This window comes from Aspergillus luchuensis, chromosome 1 (assembly GCF_016861625.1).
Source record: "Aspergillus luchuensis IFO 4308 DNA, chromosome 1, nearly complete sequence".
Lineage (NCBI taxonomy): Eukaryota > Fungi > Ascomycota > Eurotiomycetes > Eurotiales > Aspergillaceae > Aspergillus > Aspergillus luchuensis.
Genome location: NC_054849.1, coordinates 4,038,298 through 4,056,684, shown reverse-complemented (window position 1 = coordinate 4,056,684; position 18,387 = coordinate 4,038,298). Strand labels below are relative to the sequence as shown.

At 51.8% G+C, this 18,387-nt stretch overlaps 7 protein-coding genes across 7 annotated transcripts; 4 read left to right on the top strand and 3 right to left on the bottom strand.

Moving 5' to 3' along the window:
* Positions 1-672: 672 nt before the first annotated feature.
* Positions 673-1,932, top strand: AKAW2_11366A (uncharacterized protein; the record flags this gene model as incomplete). The annotated part of the gene is made up of 1 exon (XM_041683842.1): positions 673-1,932. One exon carries the CDS (start codon positions 673-675, stop codon positions 1,930-1,932), a length of 1,260 nt encoding a protein of 419 aa, XP_041538086.1.
* Positions 1,933-2,179: 247 nt separating this feature from the next.
* Positions 2,180-3,879, bottom strand: PIG-S (GPI-anchor transamidase GPI17; the record flags this gene model as incomplete). Its single annotated transcript, XM_041683841.1, has 2 exons — positions 2,180-3,580; positions 3,634-3,879. 2 exons carry the CDS (start codon positions 3,877-3,879, stop codon positions 2,180-2,182), a joined length of 1,647 nt encoding a protein of 548 aa, XP_041538085.1.
* A 251-nt stretch (positions 3,880-4,130) lies between these two features.
* On the bottom strand, positions 4,131-4,865 carry AKAW2_11364S (uncharacterized protein; the record flags this gene model as incomplete). Its single annotated transcript, XM_041683840.1, has 3 exons — positions 4,131-4,172; positions 4,221-4,464; positions 4,516-4,865. The coding sequence occupies 3 exons, from the start codon at positions 4,863-4,865 to the stop codon at positions 4,131-4,133; spliced, it is 636 nt and encodes a 211-aa protein (XP_041538084.1).
* Positions 4,866-5,560: 695 nt separating this feature from the next.
* On the top strand, positions 5,561-7,119 carry AKAW2_11363A (hemolysin III family protein; the record flags this gene model as incomplete). Its single annotated transcript, XM_041683839.1, has 2 exons — positions 5,561-5,737; positions 5,794-7,119. The coding sequence occupies 2 exons, from the start codon at positions 5,561-5,563 to the stop codon at positions 7,117-7,119; spliced, it is 1,503 nt and encodes a 500-aa protein (XP_041538083.1).
* Positions 7,120-7,734: 615 nt separating this feature from the next.
* AKAW2_11362A (uncharacterized protein) lies at positions 7,735-8,805 on the top strand (the record flags this gene model as incomplete). The annotated part of the gene is made up of 1 exon (XM_041683838.1): positions 7,735-8,805. One exon carries the CDS (start codon positions 7,735-7,737, stop codon positions 8,803-8,805), a length of 1,071 nt encoding a protein of 356 aa, XP_041538082.1.
* A 6,140-nt stretch (positions 8,806-14,945) lies between these two features.
* Positions 14,946-15,230, top strand: AKAW2_11361A (uncharacterized protein; the record flags this gene model as incomplete). Its single annotated transcript, XM_041683837.1, has 2 exons — positions 14,946-14,971; positions 15,026-15,230. 2 exons carry the CDS (start codon positions 14,946-14,948, stop codon positions 15,228-15,230), a joined length of 231 nt encoding a protein of 76 aa, XP_041538081.1.
* Positions 15,231-15,876: 646 nt separating this feature from the next.
* On the bottom strand, positions 15,877-16,470 carry AKAW2_11360S (uncharacterized protein; the record flags this gene model as incomplete). Its single annotated transcript, XM_041683836.1, has 1 exon — positions 15,877-16,470. The coding sequence occupies one exon, from the start codon at positions 16,468-16,470 to the stop codon at positions 15,877-15,879; it is 594 nt and encodes a 197-aa protein (XP_041538080.1).
* Between the last annotated feature and the right edge of the window lie 1,917 nt (positions 16,471-18,387).

The window sequence follows — 18,387 nt, the reverse complement described above, 5'->3', positions numbered from 1 at the left end:
GATGGGGGATTGGACAGGCGACAAGATGGCGAGCAACAAGCGGTTGATTTCAGGACCACCGCAGAATTTCCCGTTCGGCCTTCAGAACTCACCTCTTTCGGGTCTAGCGCTGGTTAGGTAAGCGGGCGCCAGCTCGGCCAATCAAAATGCTGCGATTTACTTCGGCAGCATTTCAGCCATCATGATCTTCTTCGTCTGGTTTCTTCATCGCTCAACTTGCTCTACGCGCCGGGCTCTGCAGGAGCTCTGGTCGGGTTTGGAATGCCATGGCCTGTCGTTGATCGTCGCCTTCCCGTGGCTCCTCCCGGCGCCTATCTCAATCACCCTCATTAGCCCTCGAACCATGCGCCCCATCCGCTGTGCTATTCTGAGACTCGGCGCCTGCAGCTGTGGATGTTTGTATCATGATGCTGCAGAATGTCGGGCAGCAGGTAGCGCTGGGTGATTAGGATGGGCACTTCCGGGGTATTCGTTGGGAGTCGATGGCAAATGCCTTTGTAAGTCGCTCATTGTTCTTTCATCCTTTCTTTCACTCATTAACACTGTTGCAAGTTTCTTGTCTCATACTTTCTTTCATAGACAGCGTTCCTCGCTTAGCCAAAGTCTACGCAAGCCTATATTTGATTTTCTTCATCTCATCTATCTATTGTATTGGATTAGAGTCAGATCGCAATGACAAGGCCACAGCTTTGTTCCCTCATGAGACGGCCCTCCATGATACTGCTCCTCGCCCTCATTGCTTCGACGGTATCGCCAACGCAGGCCTTTGGCTTACTGCTACGAAGCTCCGACTCATGTCCAAGCAACTATAACAAGTGTGCAGACAGCAAGTTGCCGGATGATTTCTGCTGCTCTAGCTCGTCAACATGCATCAGCCTGGACGACTCCAGCTCTGCTATCTGCTGTCCCAGCGGACAGAGCTGTGACTACATCGAAACAATAACCTGCGATGTGCAGCTGCAGAATGCAACAGCACATCCGAAGAACTCCGTCAAGACAACGCGACTAGACGACTCCCTCCCCAAATGTGGCGACAAATGCTGTCCCTTTGGCTACACCTGCACAGGGGACTCGCTCTGTGCCATGAACACATCCAGTGCATCCACTCTCAGCGCCAGCCAGTCATCCACAACATCCACGACAGGGACCACATCCTCCACAGGAACCATCACTTCCTTCACAACCTCCGCCTCTACAACCGATGCTTCCAATCCCACCATCGTCCCCGTCACGACTGGCTCCTCCAAGACCGCCATCTCTGACAACAACAGCAGCAGCAGCACCAACGGCACCTCCTCAGCAGCCGCACTATCCTCCAAAGCCTCCTGCCCATCCTACCCCACCAACGCCATTATAGCAGGCTTCTTCCCCGGGGCCATCTTCGGCGCCGTCCTAGCCCTTCTAGCCCTCTTCCTCTACCGCAAACACCAGCAGAAACACCAACCCCCCTCAGCCAAAGTAGCCCAATTTACCCGCCGCTCCTCAAAAGGCACACTCATCGGCATCTCCTCCCCAATTCCCTCCGACGAAACCTCCTACCGAACAGACTTCCTCCTCCGCCGTAACCGCAACACAAAGCGATACTCCGAAGGCGCTCGCTCACGCATCCAACGCACCGGGACCCGAGTCCGGAGTCTCTTCAACCCCAACAATGCTCCTCCCCTACCGAAGGCCAATCCCGCAAAGACCCTCGTCCCAGAGCACGGCGGTGGAGCGATGCATGCTCGTGTACCGGTGCCTGTTCCTCCGTTGCCTATCTCCGTGACGCCGTTGCAGCCTGGGCGGACGCCGTCGAAGAAGACACTGGCCCGTACGGAAAGCATTAGGGTATATACGCCGCCGGGGGTGTTTGCTACAACGGGTGTCTTGAAACCAGAACCTTATCCAACGCATATAAGGACGGAGGGGACATTTGATGATATGGAGAAGTGATATAATACTTTGTTTCTTTCTTACATGATTCGAGATGCGTCGTAATTATGTGATTTATGTGGTTTGATAAAGTAATAAGGTGGTACATTGTATTCAGTATGTTCTTAAGAAGTCTTTGAGATACCTTGTAGCTAGTTAGTTACCTATTTTTGAACTTCTGCAATAAATATCATGCAATGAATCTAGAAATGTAATATACTATACATACACGAAACCAAACAAACCCACTAAACCAGGGTAATCACGTTCACCTCCTCCTCTCCTTCCAAGCACTCACTACCTTCTTCACCTCCTTGAGTAGACCCACAATAAGCGGTACTCCCACGGGCCCCAGCAGCGGCAAATACACCGCCACCTTATGCTCATCGGGGAAATACATCTGGCCAACCATACTCTTCTCGAAGAAGCTGCGCTCGGCCTCGGCCTCCGCGACACGGGCACTTGCCAGGGCGGCTTGGAACTGGCCGTGGCGGAGATGGTCGCACGCGGAAGAAAGATGAGAGAGCGTAGTAGAGACGGAGGTAGCCACTGTAGCGGGGATAGGGATCTGGGGGAGGGATTCGGTGAGACGGGCGAGGGAGCCCATGGTTGAGGAAGCGGAGAGGAGGAGAGAGGCCGCGCGGACGCGGGTGAGGGTCTGAAGACGGAGAGGAAGAGGCGGAGGGGTGGAGGGGGCGCCGAGGAGGGTGAGAAGTTGGTGGGAGAAGGTCATGAAGGCTGGGCCGAGGGTCTCTTTGGTGAGGTGAGTTGGGTGGTTAGGGGGGTTGAGGAGGAAGACGCCGCCCCATTGGGGGATGATCCAGCTTGTCGCGAGGCTATCCTTGACGACGAGGGGAGATTGTGAGGGGGAGGGGATGTAGAGGATGAAGTTGATGGTTGGGCCGGGGCCGATGCTGGGGCTGAGGGGCCATTCGGCGGCGTTGATGAAGGCGCTGAGGTCGTCCTTCTTGAGGGTCCAGGCGGAGTGGGTTTCGTCGTATTCGGGGGGTGGTGCGGTTGGGGAGGAGGTTGCGTAGAGCTGGACTTGGGTGTCGACGGTGAAGTTGCTGATCGGGGAGAAGGCGTCGAGGACTGGAGTGATGTAGTCGTGCACGGCAGCTTGGATGTCCCAGGAGGAAGGGGATGCGCCGGGGGTGAAGAGACTGAATGCGAGGTGGTAGGTGTCGGCGTATTTCATGGAGCGGCGGAGACGGCGAGTGACGCTCTCTGCGAGGTCCGGGGAAGTGGGTGCGCCGGGGATGTTGTTGTCGGAGAGTACCTGGGCGATGATGGCCTTCTCCTCGGCGAAGAGGAGCTGGAGCTCGTCTGCGATGAATGTGGATAGGGGCGAGTTGGACGCCGACGGGGGCGGGATCTGGCTGGGAGGATAGAAGACGTCGAGCTGAGTGGTATCATGGTGGAGAGCTACTCGAGGGCTGGCAAGGTCGTCCTGAGGCAGCAGACGGACGGTCAATGCGGTGTCCGCGGCGTCGGCGGCGGGGGGCTGATCGGGGTCCTCGTTGGAGAGCTTCAGTCGCAGGTGGTGTGCGGAGAACTCATTGAGGTCGTCGAGGGTATGCTGCGTAGAGCGGAGGAGATTCTGAGCGTCGGCGTCGGGCAGGGAGGGGGTCTCGACGCGGATCTCGAGGGGGAAGACAGGACGACAGGTCTGGAGTTGGTGTTTGGTTAGCGAGGTTGTGAGCAATAGAGAGGTGAGGTTACCTTTCCATCAGCCCAATCAATCATGTCCGGGACCGGTAGGGAAGCGCGATAGATCGAGGTAGTCTTCCACCAGATGGGAAAGCCCAGGAAGATGATCACAGCCCAGAAGGCCGCAATGACCTTGAAGCGGGTGCGGATGGCCTCGGGCTTCTCGGGCGGCGGCAGACGCGGCGTGGGGGTTGTGGTTGTCATTGTGTGGTCGGAGACAGTCTGGGGAGACGTCTGGGGATCATTCTTGGCCGTCATGGCCACATGCTTGAGAGGGAGTGGTGGATGGAGAGTTGGAGATGGATTGGAGATGGAGTTGAGATGCGGCAGCCAAGGCGGAGTGGCCCCGCCAGTTGGCCGATCCTCTTGATTCTGCTAACCATCACTACGATTATACCTAGACACAGGAAACAGTCTAACAGCATACCAATAATTCCATATTATCTATCCTGCAAATTCACTTGGGGTATCTAACCAATGCGCCATCCTAAAACAACAAGACAATCCCACTAATACTCCTTCTCGAATAACTTCTGGATCGGTTTGGCCGCCTACACCCGTTAGTCAGGTCCAGCAGACAGGAACACAGTGTAACCTACGTCAATAAACCGCTCCAGATCCTGATCCAAGCTGGCCAAGTCCTCCTTGCGCTTGTTGTTCTCCGCAATCAATGCTTGCTTGCGCTTCAACAGCTCCTGTCGTGCCTGTTCCAGCTTCTCTCGTTCTGCGTGTTCATGGTTGATGCGAGCGATCATCAATTCGTGTTCATCGGACTGCTGGTGCTCGGGATGCAGAGCCAGAAACTCTTCGAGAGGAATCAAGGGGAGGGAGCGATATTTGTGACTATTCTGGTCAGCTTTCCCCGGCCATATCTTGTCATTGAAGACCACCTACTCGTAGGACTCGCAGGCGGCAATCTCGCCTGTCAAATGTCGCTGTTCATAATACAGGTTCTGAAGCTGAAGATGGAGACGGTCAATCTCCTGGCGGGCCTCTGCAGTGGACTGCTTGGTCTCGCGCACCCGCACGATCGCATCCCGGTTCTGCCCCCGCAGACGAGCCAGAAGAGCAAACAATTGTTTCTGCTCGCGAGAGGCTGCCAGAGCACGCTCTTGGGGGTCATCGGACAGATCAGCCGTGGGGTCGAGTACGGCCAACAGTTTCATGCATTGATCGCGAGTCTCGGCGCTGAGCCCGAGCACGGGCAACAGCGAGGGGTTGGCGACGATATCCCGGATGGCCATGGCGGGTTGTCACAGGATGGATAAATCCGACGGAAAGGCGGAGACGATAAAAGGATGATTTAGTGGAAAATAGTAGACGGTTTGTTGGTTCGGAGGTGGCTGGTGGCAAGGAAATCAACGCCAACGTGGAGCAGCTGCGGTCGCTGATGGGCTGAACGATAAGGTAGGGTTTATGACAGTAGCCACTGAAAGGTTGGGATGAAGAAGAATGGCGCGTAGACTCAATGAGGTTGAAAGACCGGGCGGAAATGAAAAAGGCCGTTTCAAGCGCCAGTGCAGTGAGTGGTCGATGATTCGGAGACGAAGCAGCCGGAACTAATCTTTTGGATCCTCCCCACTTCATTGGATTCTCTCTCTCTCTCCTCTTCCTCTTTCTTTAGTTCTTCTCCTTCTCCTCTTTCTGACTTCTCCTTTCAACCTCGCCCTTTCTAACTGTACTGGCTGCTGTTGGATTGCCCTCTCCTCTCTTTCGTCTCTCCTTAATTTCTCCATCCTCTCCTCTCCTTGCATATTTATTAGTTTTCTCTTCTTGTACGTATTTTGGTACTCGTTTTCTCCGCCTCTCCCGGTTCTCCCGATCTTCCCCACCCAAACAACATCCTTTCGCTGTCTGCCCAACCACCACTAACTCTTGCACCCTCTCCAGGATATGTGGAATTGACTTCTACGCTGTGGTTTATCTGTCACTGTACGCCATGGCCTGCTCATCTCAATCTGTCACCATTGAGTCTTATCCGGAGGCCGCGGTGGCCTCCGCCTATGCCACCCCCGGAGAAGACACCGGCCTCCTGAGAGATCGCCGTCGCAGACACTCCTTTCATACGGCTCGCAAGTTGTCCTGCGACTACGATGCGGATGCTGTTTTCCTACGGGTACGCTGCATCCTTGGCTCCACCATAAATACTGTCCCTGACTGACCTCTCCGTAGGTGGAGCTCTTCCTGGCCGAACTCGAACGACGCCTCCACTGGCTCGAACAATACCGCAAGTCCCACATGGATCAGATCGACGCCAGTCTCCGCCGTGGATACGCCACCTTGGAAGCCGTGCGAGATTCTTGCTCCTACGCCTCCGGGGAGCTGATGGGTGGTGGGAAAAAGCGGGCCAAAATCCTGGTCGAGACGCTGGAGGACCGCTACATGGATGCTCTCGCAACAAAGGAGACGCTCGAACAAAAGGCTCAGGCGGGAGTTCGACTGATGGAATCGTTTCTGGTCGAGCTGGAGTCCCGCGCCCATGCGGTCCGCGACCGGGGGCTCTACGGCACTCTAGATGATGGCTGGAAGGCGATGGACTCGAAGCTGGTGCACGCCCGTGAGGTGGTTGACGAGGGTATGGAACGGGCACGACGGGCGAAAGACGCGCTGCGGGAGAGCATCGACCGAGCTATCCTGCTGGCCCAGGAGCAACGGTTGATCACGTATGCGGATCTCCCGCACCCGTGGCGGGTGAACCCGCATATTCTGCAGGGGTATCGGTTCACACACTCCAAGGTGGAATGCTTGACTTCGGTGTTCACCCCTTCGAATGAGACGTTCAACATCTGGTCCCACCTGATTGGGCTTTTCATCGTCCTGTCGGTGGCCTTTTACTTCTACCCGCTGAATCCCAACTTCCACCTCAGCTCGCGAACGGACATTCTCGTGGCGGCCGTCTTCTTCTTCGCGGCGTGCAAGTGCCTGGTCTGCAGCACACTGTGGCACACGATGAACAGCATCGCCAGCCAGACGCTGATGGAGCGGTTTGCCTGTGTGGACTACACGGGTATTTCGATGCTGGTGGCAGCCTCGATCGTGACGACCGAGTACACGGCTTTCTACTGCGAGCCGGTCTCACGGTGGACTTATATCCTGCTGACCATGTCGCTGGGCATTGGAGGAGTGATCCTGCCGTGGCACCCGACCTTTAACCGGGCGGATATGGCATGGGCGCGCGTGGCCTTTTACGTATCGCTAGCGCTGACGGGATTCGCGCCGTTGGCCCAGCTGACGTACACGCGTGGACTCGCCTGGTGCTTGTATTTCTACGCACCCGTGGTGAAGAGCATCATGGTGTACTTCGTGGGAGCATGTGTGTATGCGTCGCAGGTGCCGGAGCGCTGGCGGCCTGGTTTGTTCGATTATGTCGGTGGCAGTCACAACATCTGGCATTTGGCTGTCTTGGGAGGGATCTTGTTCCACTACTGCGCGATGCAGGATCTGTTCGCGGGAGCATTCCAACGGGCGCAGGGCGAGTGCCCGAACCTGGCCAAGTAGGGGGTAGATGGGTAATAAAAGGGGTGTAGATGGTGTATAGACATAGAAGTACTCTGTAGATGGAGGTTGTATTGTGGATGTCTCATTCTTGTACATACATTTGGGGAGAGAGATAGCGGACATAGATTCTTTCCAATACTGTCAATATTTTCCACAACATTGCCAACAATTCTCTCTGTTAGCAACTACTAATACCCCTTCAAACCTTCACCAATCAACCAGTGTCCGTCTAATCGTAGATAGTTTGGATGACGGCGTTGCAAAACGAGCCAGTCAACCACGGGAGAAGGTCCCATCCATGACATTTGCAGCGACGGGATTGGACGAGAAGTGGTGATATAATGGGTCTGGAGGAAGACGACTAAGAGATAATCGTGGATGACAGTTGGTTCAACGCGATAAAAGAGATCCTCAGTGAGCACTAGACAGCTAGTACTAACCCCTCCATGTCTTGATTCACTGAGGGGGCTAAAACAGCCTGATTACTGCTGAACATATATAAACTGACTATCGCCACCACAACCGGCACCTCTCCATTAACACCAATACCACTCTCACCACCAACTAAGTTACTCACCCCCAAAAGAACCAAAAGATACTACTACAAAAGAGAAAATGTTCCTCGCCTCCCTCCCCCCCAACACCCCCATCACTATAACCATAACCGGCACAAACCCACACACCCCTCCCAGCCTCACCACTACTCTGACCTCACTCTTCGCGTCCGCCCTATCCGACTCTCTCTGCGCCCATACCGAAACCCTCCACCAGCACCATACCACCAATAGTACCATCCACTTAACCTACTGGAGCACAGAAAACTACCAAAAATGGCTTACCTCCCCAGCCGTCTCCGCTTTCTTCTCCTCCCTCAACACCGACAGTGATGATAGTAGTACTCCTCCAGCAGGAATCTACCACGAAACCCTAACCATCCAACCCTCCCGCATCCAAGGCGCCACGAACCACCCCGTCCCCTCGGGATGTATGCACCTGGGGACGATAGATCTCAAGCCCGAGTTATCGGGCTATTGGGGGTGTTATCCGGATCGGATTGGGGAGAAGAGTATTAAATCGAAGATTACTAAGGAGGATATCAGTGCTGCTATTGCTGAAAGCAAACCTGATATACAAGAAAAAGAAGAGAAGATTCTCCCAGGGAAACAAACCATCACTCACATCCCCGATAACATCTGCTTCGTGGTCGAAGGCCAAGATCACTCTGCTGCATCTGCAGAGGAACGTACCTACTGGGCTGAACACTTCGATTCCCTGTCGCAGGAGTGGGTGGGCCAGGTGCTGAGTGTGGGATTACTGGGGGGTGTGGTTTCCTCTAGGGGGTGTTATAATCCTTCTGTGGAGAGTACGCTTCCTGATTCTGATTCTACTGCTGAGGAGGGGCAGCAGAGGAGGAGGTATCCGTTGACGCTGGGACGGGATGTACAGTTGCTTTACTTTGTGGATTTGCAGTATATGGAGACGTTGGGGAGGAAGAGTGCGGAACATGTTAAGCTTAGGAAGGCGTTTATGGAGGCGTATGGGCCTGGGGGTGTGCTGTTTGGAGGGGGGTTGAAGTTGTGGGTTGAGACGGCGGTGTTGAGGGATGGGGATTTCTTGGGCGAGTATTGGGGATGTGTGCAGGGGACGGGGTTGTTAGGTGTTAAGGGGGTGTTGGGGGTTGAGTAGTTCTATGGATGGTATTGGGATGTTATTTAGCATGGCATCATGTCTATTGTGATTATTTTGGGACTGTAGTATATCAAGTAGTTGGGATAGTATGGAGATAGGAGCTGGTGTACACTTGATGATGATGGAGTATAGCAGTGTCTACTCATCTAATGAAAGTAAGCTTGATTAACCTCTAGCCATTATTGTCTCTGTATCTCTTCGACTATCAAGAAGACTATGCAATCTCGCTTAGGGCAGCAAGAAGCAGGCTTACGTGGACTTGACCCAAATAACTATACATAGTAGTAGACATGATCTACGACTGCATACACCATGTCAAGTTCTACAATGTCTTCAATTAGAACGAAGATATTCTATCACACACCTACGAAGATTGTCTGATGACTACAACCTGCTTCAAGCAGACTCACTGCACAGATTTGAGATATCTCACATCCATCACCTGTAGTGTAAAACAAGTATCTGTCACGGCTGCGCCATGGAATGCACGCAGATATCCATACTTAGTAGCAATACGTAATCCCTGCTGGTCATAATCTCAGCACATGAACAGGTAATATCTATCAGCCATGATCTTCCAACCCCATCTTCCGTAAGAACACCCACCTCGCGTGTACATCCCGCAACAGCATGATCCGTCCTTGCGTCGCATGACCTCTGCATTACGAGGTGATCAAGTCTCCACAGCTGGGACATACTTTCGCTTCACTGCGTGGGACTGCGCTTTCCATGCCAAGGTGTGCATTGCATCGTGTTTGTCCACGCTACCTGACATCGAGCGAGTCAGAATATCCCGCACTGTTTTCGAAACCTGTTTCGAGACGAGGTTCAGCACTGCAGATACCGGAGAGTGTCCGAGAAACAGACCAACCGCTGCAAAGATACGGCCCTCTTCCATAGAACAAGGATAGATGTGACAACATGCATATTCTTGTTTTCACCCCGTCATTAACCGCGCCACATAGGTGACGTTGCTGCTGCCACTCGCCTCGGAGATGTAAGTGTAGATCTCAACGCCTCGACGCCACGTCCATCCCTCGCTGGTTGCCTTCGGTTGCCTTGGCCTTGCTCGGGTCTGGCGGTGGGATGCTGCCGTTATTGCCATGTGGATTTGGTAGCCTCGGGATAGTTAACCCAGATAATGGGAACCATAAGGCTGATCGCGGCATATTTCAGTCTATAGATTCTGTGGTTGCAAATATATGCAATGTTAGAGGCTATTGCTGGCCAACTTACTAGGTCATGCTGTCTACGAAGATCCTATGCAAGAAGCGCAATTGAGACAAAAAAGAATACTCTTGTGATGAACATGATCCTCGTATAAGCCACCATGTTGGGTTCCCCACGAGGATCACGAACAGGTATATAGTATATCCACTTTACGCAGGGATCACCCGGAAGCGAAGGCTTAAGCTTCCATGTGCCGTGTTCTTAGCCGATTGCTATGCCGTTTTCCTTGTCAGCTGGTCTTCTGTTACTGCTATTGGCCTTGGTGCTCTTCCTGCTGTTCCACTTCATCACATCTGGTCATTCTGCTGGTTCATGCAGGCGTCCGCTGCACTCCTCGCTTCATTCAGGCGATGTTTCAGCTATCAGCTGCGTCGAACCCTAGACAGTTCCACTTCAGCAGCATGATCACACGCCAGATCTCCACGCATGAACTGTGCATCACCTGGAGGGATAAGCGCTTCTCAACACACATTTTGTACTCCCTCAAGACCTACAGGTCTCAGTTGGCTTGTTCACTATCAGTAACCCTCCTCCCAAGTAGCACATCTTGAATATCATCACAGGACTACAATTATAATCACATTAGCGGCAATAATGGCAACCAATACCCAAGCTCGTGCTAACTTGAATCAGCTCGTAACGCTTGGTGCACAAGCAAGGACCATCAGTGTCCCACCTGCTATGCAGAGATGAGCTTTCTCGACGATATGTGCTCGTCTAGTTTGCTGAAAGCAGCCATAGCAGACGCATTTTCACGTCGTATTAGCGGGTTTCAAGATCCCACTACTGAAGGACCACAGAACCGACCTCGTACTTAGATTCTGACCGCACATTTAGTCGCAGTCGATGGCAAACACTAGTCCTCCGTCGCAGACTTTGTTGCCTTACCAAATATTGGGCAACAGCAATGTTTCAACTTTCTGGCATCAAACGTCTTTCCTCAGTCTCGGCTGTTTTGGGCCTTGGCGAATATAGTAGACTGATATGAACCTGTTCGTACCAACATTTGTCACATATCCTGGAGCCATGCATGCATGATAGAGACATGCCAACGCCATATCATGGCAATGCACTTACGCGCATGTATAAACGCAAATGACTCATTCCGTGTCGCGGCTTGAGCCGACATCCAAAGGCTTAGCCTCGTGTAGCACTCCGGCCGAGCATACCTTGCTTAGCGACATAATCCAGGGATTTGACGGGAGCAATACGAATTTGTAGCAAATCCCGAAGGCCGAAAGGGTGTATGTCGCTTCCGTGTAACGCTCAGAGACTACTAGTTTTATGGTACCTGAGAACTAGTCAGGGGACCCGTAGCTTCCGAAGAGCTCCTGCGTAAAGGGTCCTAGTTTGGACGTATCGCTCGGTGAGGAGGATTTGACGCGGATCCCTGCCGAGGTCGTCCATGCCCGAGCATACCTCGAAAAAAAGGGAGAGAGAAAAAGCAACGGTCCTTGGCTTGTTGACGAATGCCAACTGAATGACGGAGAACGCCGGACCACCGCCATTCACATTTCCGATGAAGGCCTCATCAGCTGCTAGCGTCACCTCGTTCCTGCAATCCTGCTAGTTGACGTAACTAACTTCTGGCGGGTGTTTCAGCTGTCCTGCGCGTGAATGACGACTGCTTGTCATGCTAATTTTGTGGCGGCCGGAAGGGGCTGTACAGGGAAAAGAGTTACGCCGAAGAACAGGGGGTAACATAGGGGAGGGAACTCTCAATTCCCCGGAATTTCCGTCAACTTGTTTCATAGTTTCATCACACTATGCCTTAGGCTTCAGCTGAAGGGAGGATCAGCGACGTGCAGTTGCGGCGAAGATCTTTGCCGCTTTGGCTGCGAACACCAGATCTCACAGCCTGCGCAAGACACTAGGTCAAGGGCGCAGTTAGCTTGGATTCCTACGAATCTCTCTTCTTCTGGTCCCGTAATTTTAAGGCTCGGCCGCTGCCATAGTTCGGCTCGGTTCGAGACATGGCAGCTCTGACCAGCCAGTCCACGCGGAAAGGCATGCTTGGCTGGTCCGGTTTGATTAATCTCTTATTTCTTTGCTTTTTGTTCGTGGTTTTATAACCTTGTCACTTACTTTTCGAAAAGGGCCGGTGTTGGACGAGGCCATGGATCTTTGAATGAAGCAAATGAAGTCATCCTTGGACTCGGTTAGCTCTAGTGAGTACCTGCTATCCATGCCGGACAGCCAGCCAAGGGTGGTCCATGCGGGTTTGCGCACCGGCTTTCTTACCGAATAGAAGCAGCGATGTGAAAGATAAGGTTGCTGGAGCTAGGAGCTTGGACCAAGTGTGCCTTGCAGGCGCGCAGTGAAACCAACCAACCCGTGTCCGCGACCAGGGGAAAAGAAAAGTAAAAAATTATTGACAGTATTATTTACTCGGCTCTTCAATAAATTCGTATCCTCACCCAGTCTCGCGGCCGAGCCCGGTTGAACTCGCATTACCCGGAATGCAGGTCCGTTTTCAGGCCGTGTGAATCAATAGCACTGGAGGTGTTTCCTGATGGATACCGTCCCCCGCGGAATGGCGTGGAGACTGACCGTTTCTGGGTCATAATCTGCCAGCGGAGAAGCCCGAGCCCGCAAGGGCGCTGGCATATTCGGGGGAGCGAAAAATAAATCAGAACGGCATCAGTCGGCGTTGTCTGTAGATAGTAGGAGACAATAGCGCAACGCTTTGTGAGTGAGACCTCTGGAGAAGCCCCTTTTCGGAATGCTTTCTCCGAGGATCCCTGAGATGGCCAACCGCCGTTCACTCCTCCATTGCTCCGTTAGCCGTTCATAGTCACTTTAGCTTGTGCAACGGACCCGGCGTTCTGGTAAGCCATGCGAAGGAGGCAGCCGGACTTACACCAACTCGGCGAATCTAACGTTAGTTGCCAAATAGGAATGATTAGGTACGTGGATTGACGCAGGGTACTTTCGCCGCTACTCCGTAGTTTGCCATTATTTACGGTAGTGCCATCACGATCCGTGATTGACCAGGCCAAATTTAGAAAGCGACAATTGCTTTTGGGGGGCGCATCCTCATTTCTTATCGCGCGGGCGTGGATATCCCCTTTTTTGACTGGTCTGAAGGCCAGGAAAAAGCAAATCTGACAGAGCACTGGCCAGCAGCAATCTTTTAAGGAGAACGAGGCTTGGCTTAGCATGCTCCTTTTCAGCAAGTACATAGTTGATCGTTTGATTAAAGGGACAACCCCTCAATCAAGCTGACCGAGGTCAGCAGTGCCGGCGGGCTGTGACAAGCAGGTATGTGAACGCCTCCGGATAAAGATCGGGGGTTGTTCAATAATCCCTGTTGAAGCTCTGCTAATTTTGGACTTTTGTCGACAGGGCGAAGGGAAACAGCAAAACCGATGTTAACGTCCTTTGATGGAGCGAGGACTGCTCTCGTATCGTAATAATGGTTGAAGGAATGGGGTGAGGCTTTCCATAGCCAGTTTATCATGGCCTTTGCTGCCCAACTTGGAGTTTTGTATGCTGTTGAAAGATGACATTGTCACCTGCAGCTTTCGTAGTGACTGCCACTGAATGCAATAATGCCGTTGATTCTTCGGAGACCGCAGAACCGTTAGTGGATAGTGTCGCCAATCCTAGCTGAATACAGTAAGAACCAAGGAACCTGAAAAGCAAAAGGAATTATCGAGATGCAGAAGCGTGGGTTAGAGAAAACGAAGCCCAAAGCCCGTCTATCCCCTGGGGCAGTGCGTGATCGCTTGGATGGGATCGACCACGTTTTGTCCACATCGGTGCGGTCTCAGGCGATCCTTCAAACGGTCTGCCTTCGATCCTTTCTTCGTTTGGCTGCTCACTTCCCCCCATCTCTTTTCCGAGAAAGGATGGGTCTTGACCATGACATAGCGCGAGTGCGAAAAGGGAGTAGGCTGGCGGCCAAAGGGGGATCGGGGGCAGTGGTCTAGATTTCTGGCAAGCTTTCAATCGTGGGCAGAGCAAGCTGATTTGGGCGTTTCAGCCCTCAAAGCCCCTATCCGATGACGACTGCCGTTGAACATCCGCTATGACCAGTTTGGTTTGGTAGTGGACTTTAGACCCAAGACGCATACCGAATGACCGGTTATGGTGTTTCTCGGCTCATGTGCCCGATGTAGGCCATGCTGATGATCGTTCATGGGTTCCCCAGAATGTCCTTACTGTATCCAATGGTTCATGAACCGGGCCTTGGGTCACACATTTCACCCTAGTGCTTACCCTGGCAATCATCGCCTCCAATTTTCTAGGGATTGGGGTGAATGTGACTAAATTCGTCTATCGGGTCAATGGGCTGATTCTCGGCAAACCCTAGATCGAGGATGTGCAGCTATCCGAACTTGCAGGGCAGAGTCTCATCTCGATCAGTGGCTGATCTTGACTAGACAGCCCAACCGTTCCTTGAAAGTAGCCTAGTTAGTCAGAGATACACTACTCCGAGGCACTATCCCACCGAAGATCTTTATCTGCCTGTGTCACTTACTGGCTTCTTTCCTACCATTTCCCTTCACACTCCGGACCCTTTTTCGGATTTTCCAATCTCATCGTTTCCCTCCTCGTCTGTGGCAGTCCAGCTTTTTTTGGATGCTCCCAAGGCATCTACTTATTCTTGTATCACATTCTCGGTTTCAGTCGTCAGCAACAGCGAGGCTTGGAATATATCCGGGGCCGTTGAAAGGTATATAGGGACAGGTCTCTCCTCGCCGTTTGGTCAGAACTCACCAACGAATCCAAAGCCAAACAAGCCTTCTCATCCACTCAAGTTCTCCATCTGCGTCCAAGAGACTTCTCTCTTCATACCCAATCAAAGTCCATCACGCACGATCGTCTGTCCAAACTCTCTCAAAATCTTTCCACACAAGCTCTTCCTCTGAGTTCACGGGACTATTATCCAAACTTCATCAATCATGTCTGGAAACGCTCATACCTCCAAGTAAGCTTCTACCTTTCACCTCTTCAGATCCTGTTGATACTCACACACTTGCAGGTCCGCCAACGGCATGGGCAGCAGCCTCAGTGCAGGAAACCTGAGTCACATCCCGGATGGCAGCAGCGGCAGCATGGAACGCTTTTCGCAGTCATCCGCGGCGGAAGCACCTTACTATGCCCGGGCACGAATGGGAGAACGCTCTGATCATGTGTCGCGTCTCTCAAGCCAGCTCGACGCGACAGAACAGATCTTGAAAAAATGAGCGAAAATCAAGAAAAAAGAAAAAGGAAAGAAAAGGCAAAATACAAACGCGAAAGAATAAAAGCGCTATGAGAGACGACCTTTTTTGCGAGTCGCTTTGAGGAGACTGGGAAGCAGACGATATGCTGCCTGGGTTGCGGGGAAACGGGCAGGCGGAAGTTGAAGGTGGAAATGGAGGACGACGAAGACAAAACGACCAGTTTGGCCAGGCAGGCGTTATGCCCAAACAGGAGCCACTTGCTCCAACGCTGGACCGGAAAGAGGAAGGGAAAGTTGATATAGAGGTCCTATAGATACCAGCTGGCGGCGTAACACGCGCCGCCGTCTATCCTTGACAATGCAGATACCCAGTCTCCTATGTTTTAATCACTCATTTTATCCAAGTTATCGCACAGATATTGCATGATTCAACATACTGAAGTGTGTCACTAACCAAGTAAATGTAAAGTTATGTGGCATCTAAATTATCGCTGGATAAAACTAGGCATTTGCTCTATATGGAAATGGCAATGTGGGCCAACATGAGAAAGATGGGAAGCAACAATCTAAAAAAAGAAAGTCTAACAAAAAATCCCACTTCAAAATGTCTATAAAGATAGTAAATCAAGTGAATGATCAGCATTGTAGGATGATTCCTTGCAGGGTCCTCAGTGCATTAATTCCATCACATATTGGGCCACTTCTTCATATTTGGTACTTGGGAACTCGTGGCCTGCGTTGAAGAATCTGAAGCTTGCATGTCCTTGAAGTGCCGACGTTGCATCAGGGACAAGCTCATTCTTGACGATAACAGCATCATGGTCCCCGCACATGATGAGTACCTTGTCACTCGGTAGACCATTCAAACGCTGTTCCTCGATCGGGAGGTCCTTTTGTGTCGATAGGTATCTTCCAAGACGTTCCCAAGTCTCGCGCTGGCGTTGCTGCAGAATCGGTCCATGTCGCATACTGGACATGAAAGCATGCACGAACCCAGCATGCTCACCCACTTGCCATTGGACAGCACTGGGAACATTGACATGAGAGTACGTCCGAGATAGCCGCTGGACTTGTGCCGCACCCTGTGTTGGCAGCTCCTCGGCGAGCGCATCCTCAGCGGTAAGCTTGCGGGCCTTGAAACAGACGAACGAGGGGGAAGCGACCGGCGACGTTGGGCGGTTGGCCTGAGGATGCACCATCTCCACTTGGGAAAAGTCATCCGATAAGCGATAAGCGGGTGATAAGAAATTGCCGAGGCTCATGACTAGTTAGGCATCACAGGAAATACCATTGTGTCCTCTCCCTAATTTAGATGAATGATTAATCATATCCTCACCTTCATTTTCTATGGTCTGGACCTGTCTACCACATGGTACAATAATGGACAGTGGAACATGCGAGTTTTGTCTGCTAGGGAATTTTCTACGGCTGGTAAGTAGTTTTCAACAAAACGGTACTAGTATATATTTCTATTTGCTTCATTGAAGCATCGTCATGGCAGTCTGCTCAACCACCACGCTACTATACTAGGTACTATCGATTATTTTGAACTTGACAGAGTACTCAAACTCTCGATATCCGATATGCACACCGAGGGCATTGTATACCTGCCGGAACGGGAACACGAAATCTTCTTGTGGCTAGCGGAGATACTCCTCAACCGACATTACATGTCACTTTACTCATACTATGTAGACAAAGGCCTTGTCTGAGTAGCAAGACCCCTGTTATAGGTTTAAATGTCAATGCATTCGCTGCATGATTAATCCAAGCAGGGCAGTACAATGCCAGAAGAGGATACTATTCTTGGCATCTACGCCATGTATGTCGCGGAGAATCACTCCGCGCCCTCCTCAAATTCAAGCCGGCTAAATAGCAACCGTTGGATCTTGTTGGCTTGCACGCCTCCGAACGTAATCGGGAAGCGATCTGCAAGGTACAGCGCCATATCGTGGCTTCCGTCGGCTTTGTCGGATGTCTGTGTGTGAGCTCACTACAGTGGTTCGATTTACAGGTGACTCGGCTCAGTATTACCCCATTTAGGTACGAAACCAGGCAAATGAAAGGATGATGGCGCCTGGGAAAACACCTTACGTTATGAACAAATGAAAATTCGATATAAAATAATTGTGGTGAAACATTAATCAGTCGGAGATGCTAACCGCCCTGTCTAAAGACGGTAAGGCGGGCTCTACCGGGAGCAAAGACCAAAAATATTTCTTGGTTTGACGTTGATAACCCCATCCAAGTCTACTATTTCCGGCTTGGATAGATCAATTTCAGCCTAGCCACCTGCATGAATCCGAATCATTTTGGCACCCACTCGAGCTGTCATTGATGGGATGTAGCACCCCGCATTCCGAGATCGACAAGGCTAAAAGAGGGACCCTGGAAATTAATCAATCCTTCATCAGGATTTGAGATGAATCGGAGTTGGCTGTTACCCAAACAACGCCACACGCTGCCACATCTTCATTAACTCAGCGGCTACATGGGACGCCATTATCTCCGTATTTCCCAAATGGGACTGCGAATGACCTTTGTTAATCGACGCGGCTAATTGAATACAGGGTTTTCGATTTGAAGATACTCTAAGTATCGGAGAAGGAAAATAGCATCAGAGTGGACTGCACGATCGCTGCCATTTGCTAGTATTGGGTATGATACTTTGCAAGATACCCTAGAGCATCGCCTCGGGCAAGGCTCCTGCGCCCGAGTAAAGGGCTCCAAAACCTGTCTATCGCAGAACTTCACAAAGTTGGCCTGTGAGGCAGATTCTCTCTACATGCATGGCTTTGGATGGGCCACACATGACATAGACGGCCTTCATTGGAAGACCCCAGTGCTTCATTACAAGCAGGGTACAGAAACAACTCGGAGGGCCCTCCGTGAATCCCTGAAACTCCATGAACCAATAAGGCACAGCGGTAGCCAAGCAGCCTGATATACTCCATCCTGGTGATAGAATCTGGGCCCACTCTCGGACACACCTCAATACCCAGAGCCCTCTTTCTGCAACACAGCACTCTATTATCGTGCGTTCTTCATTTCACGGCACATAAAGCCTTGCCTAATTTGAAACATCGACGGACTGACGGTCCGCTGCACCGGCAAAAATGGGAGACCCTATTCTTCCGGATCGCAAGAGGGTATGAGACCGAATGCTGGCTGGGATGTTA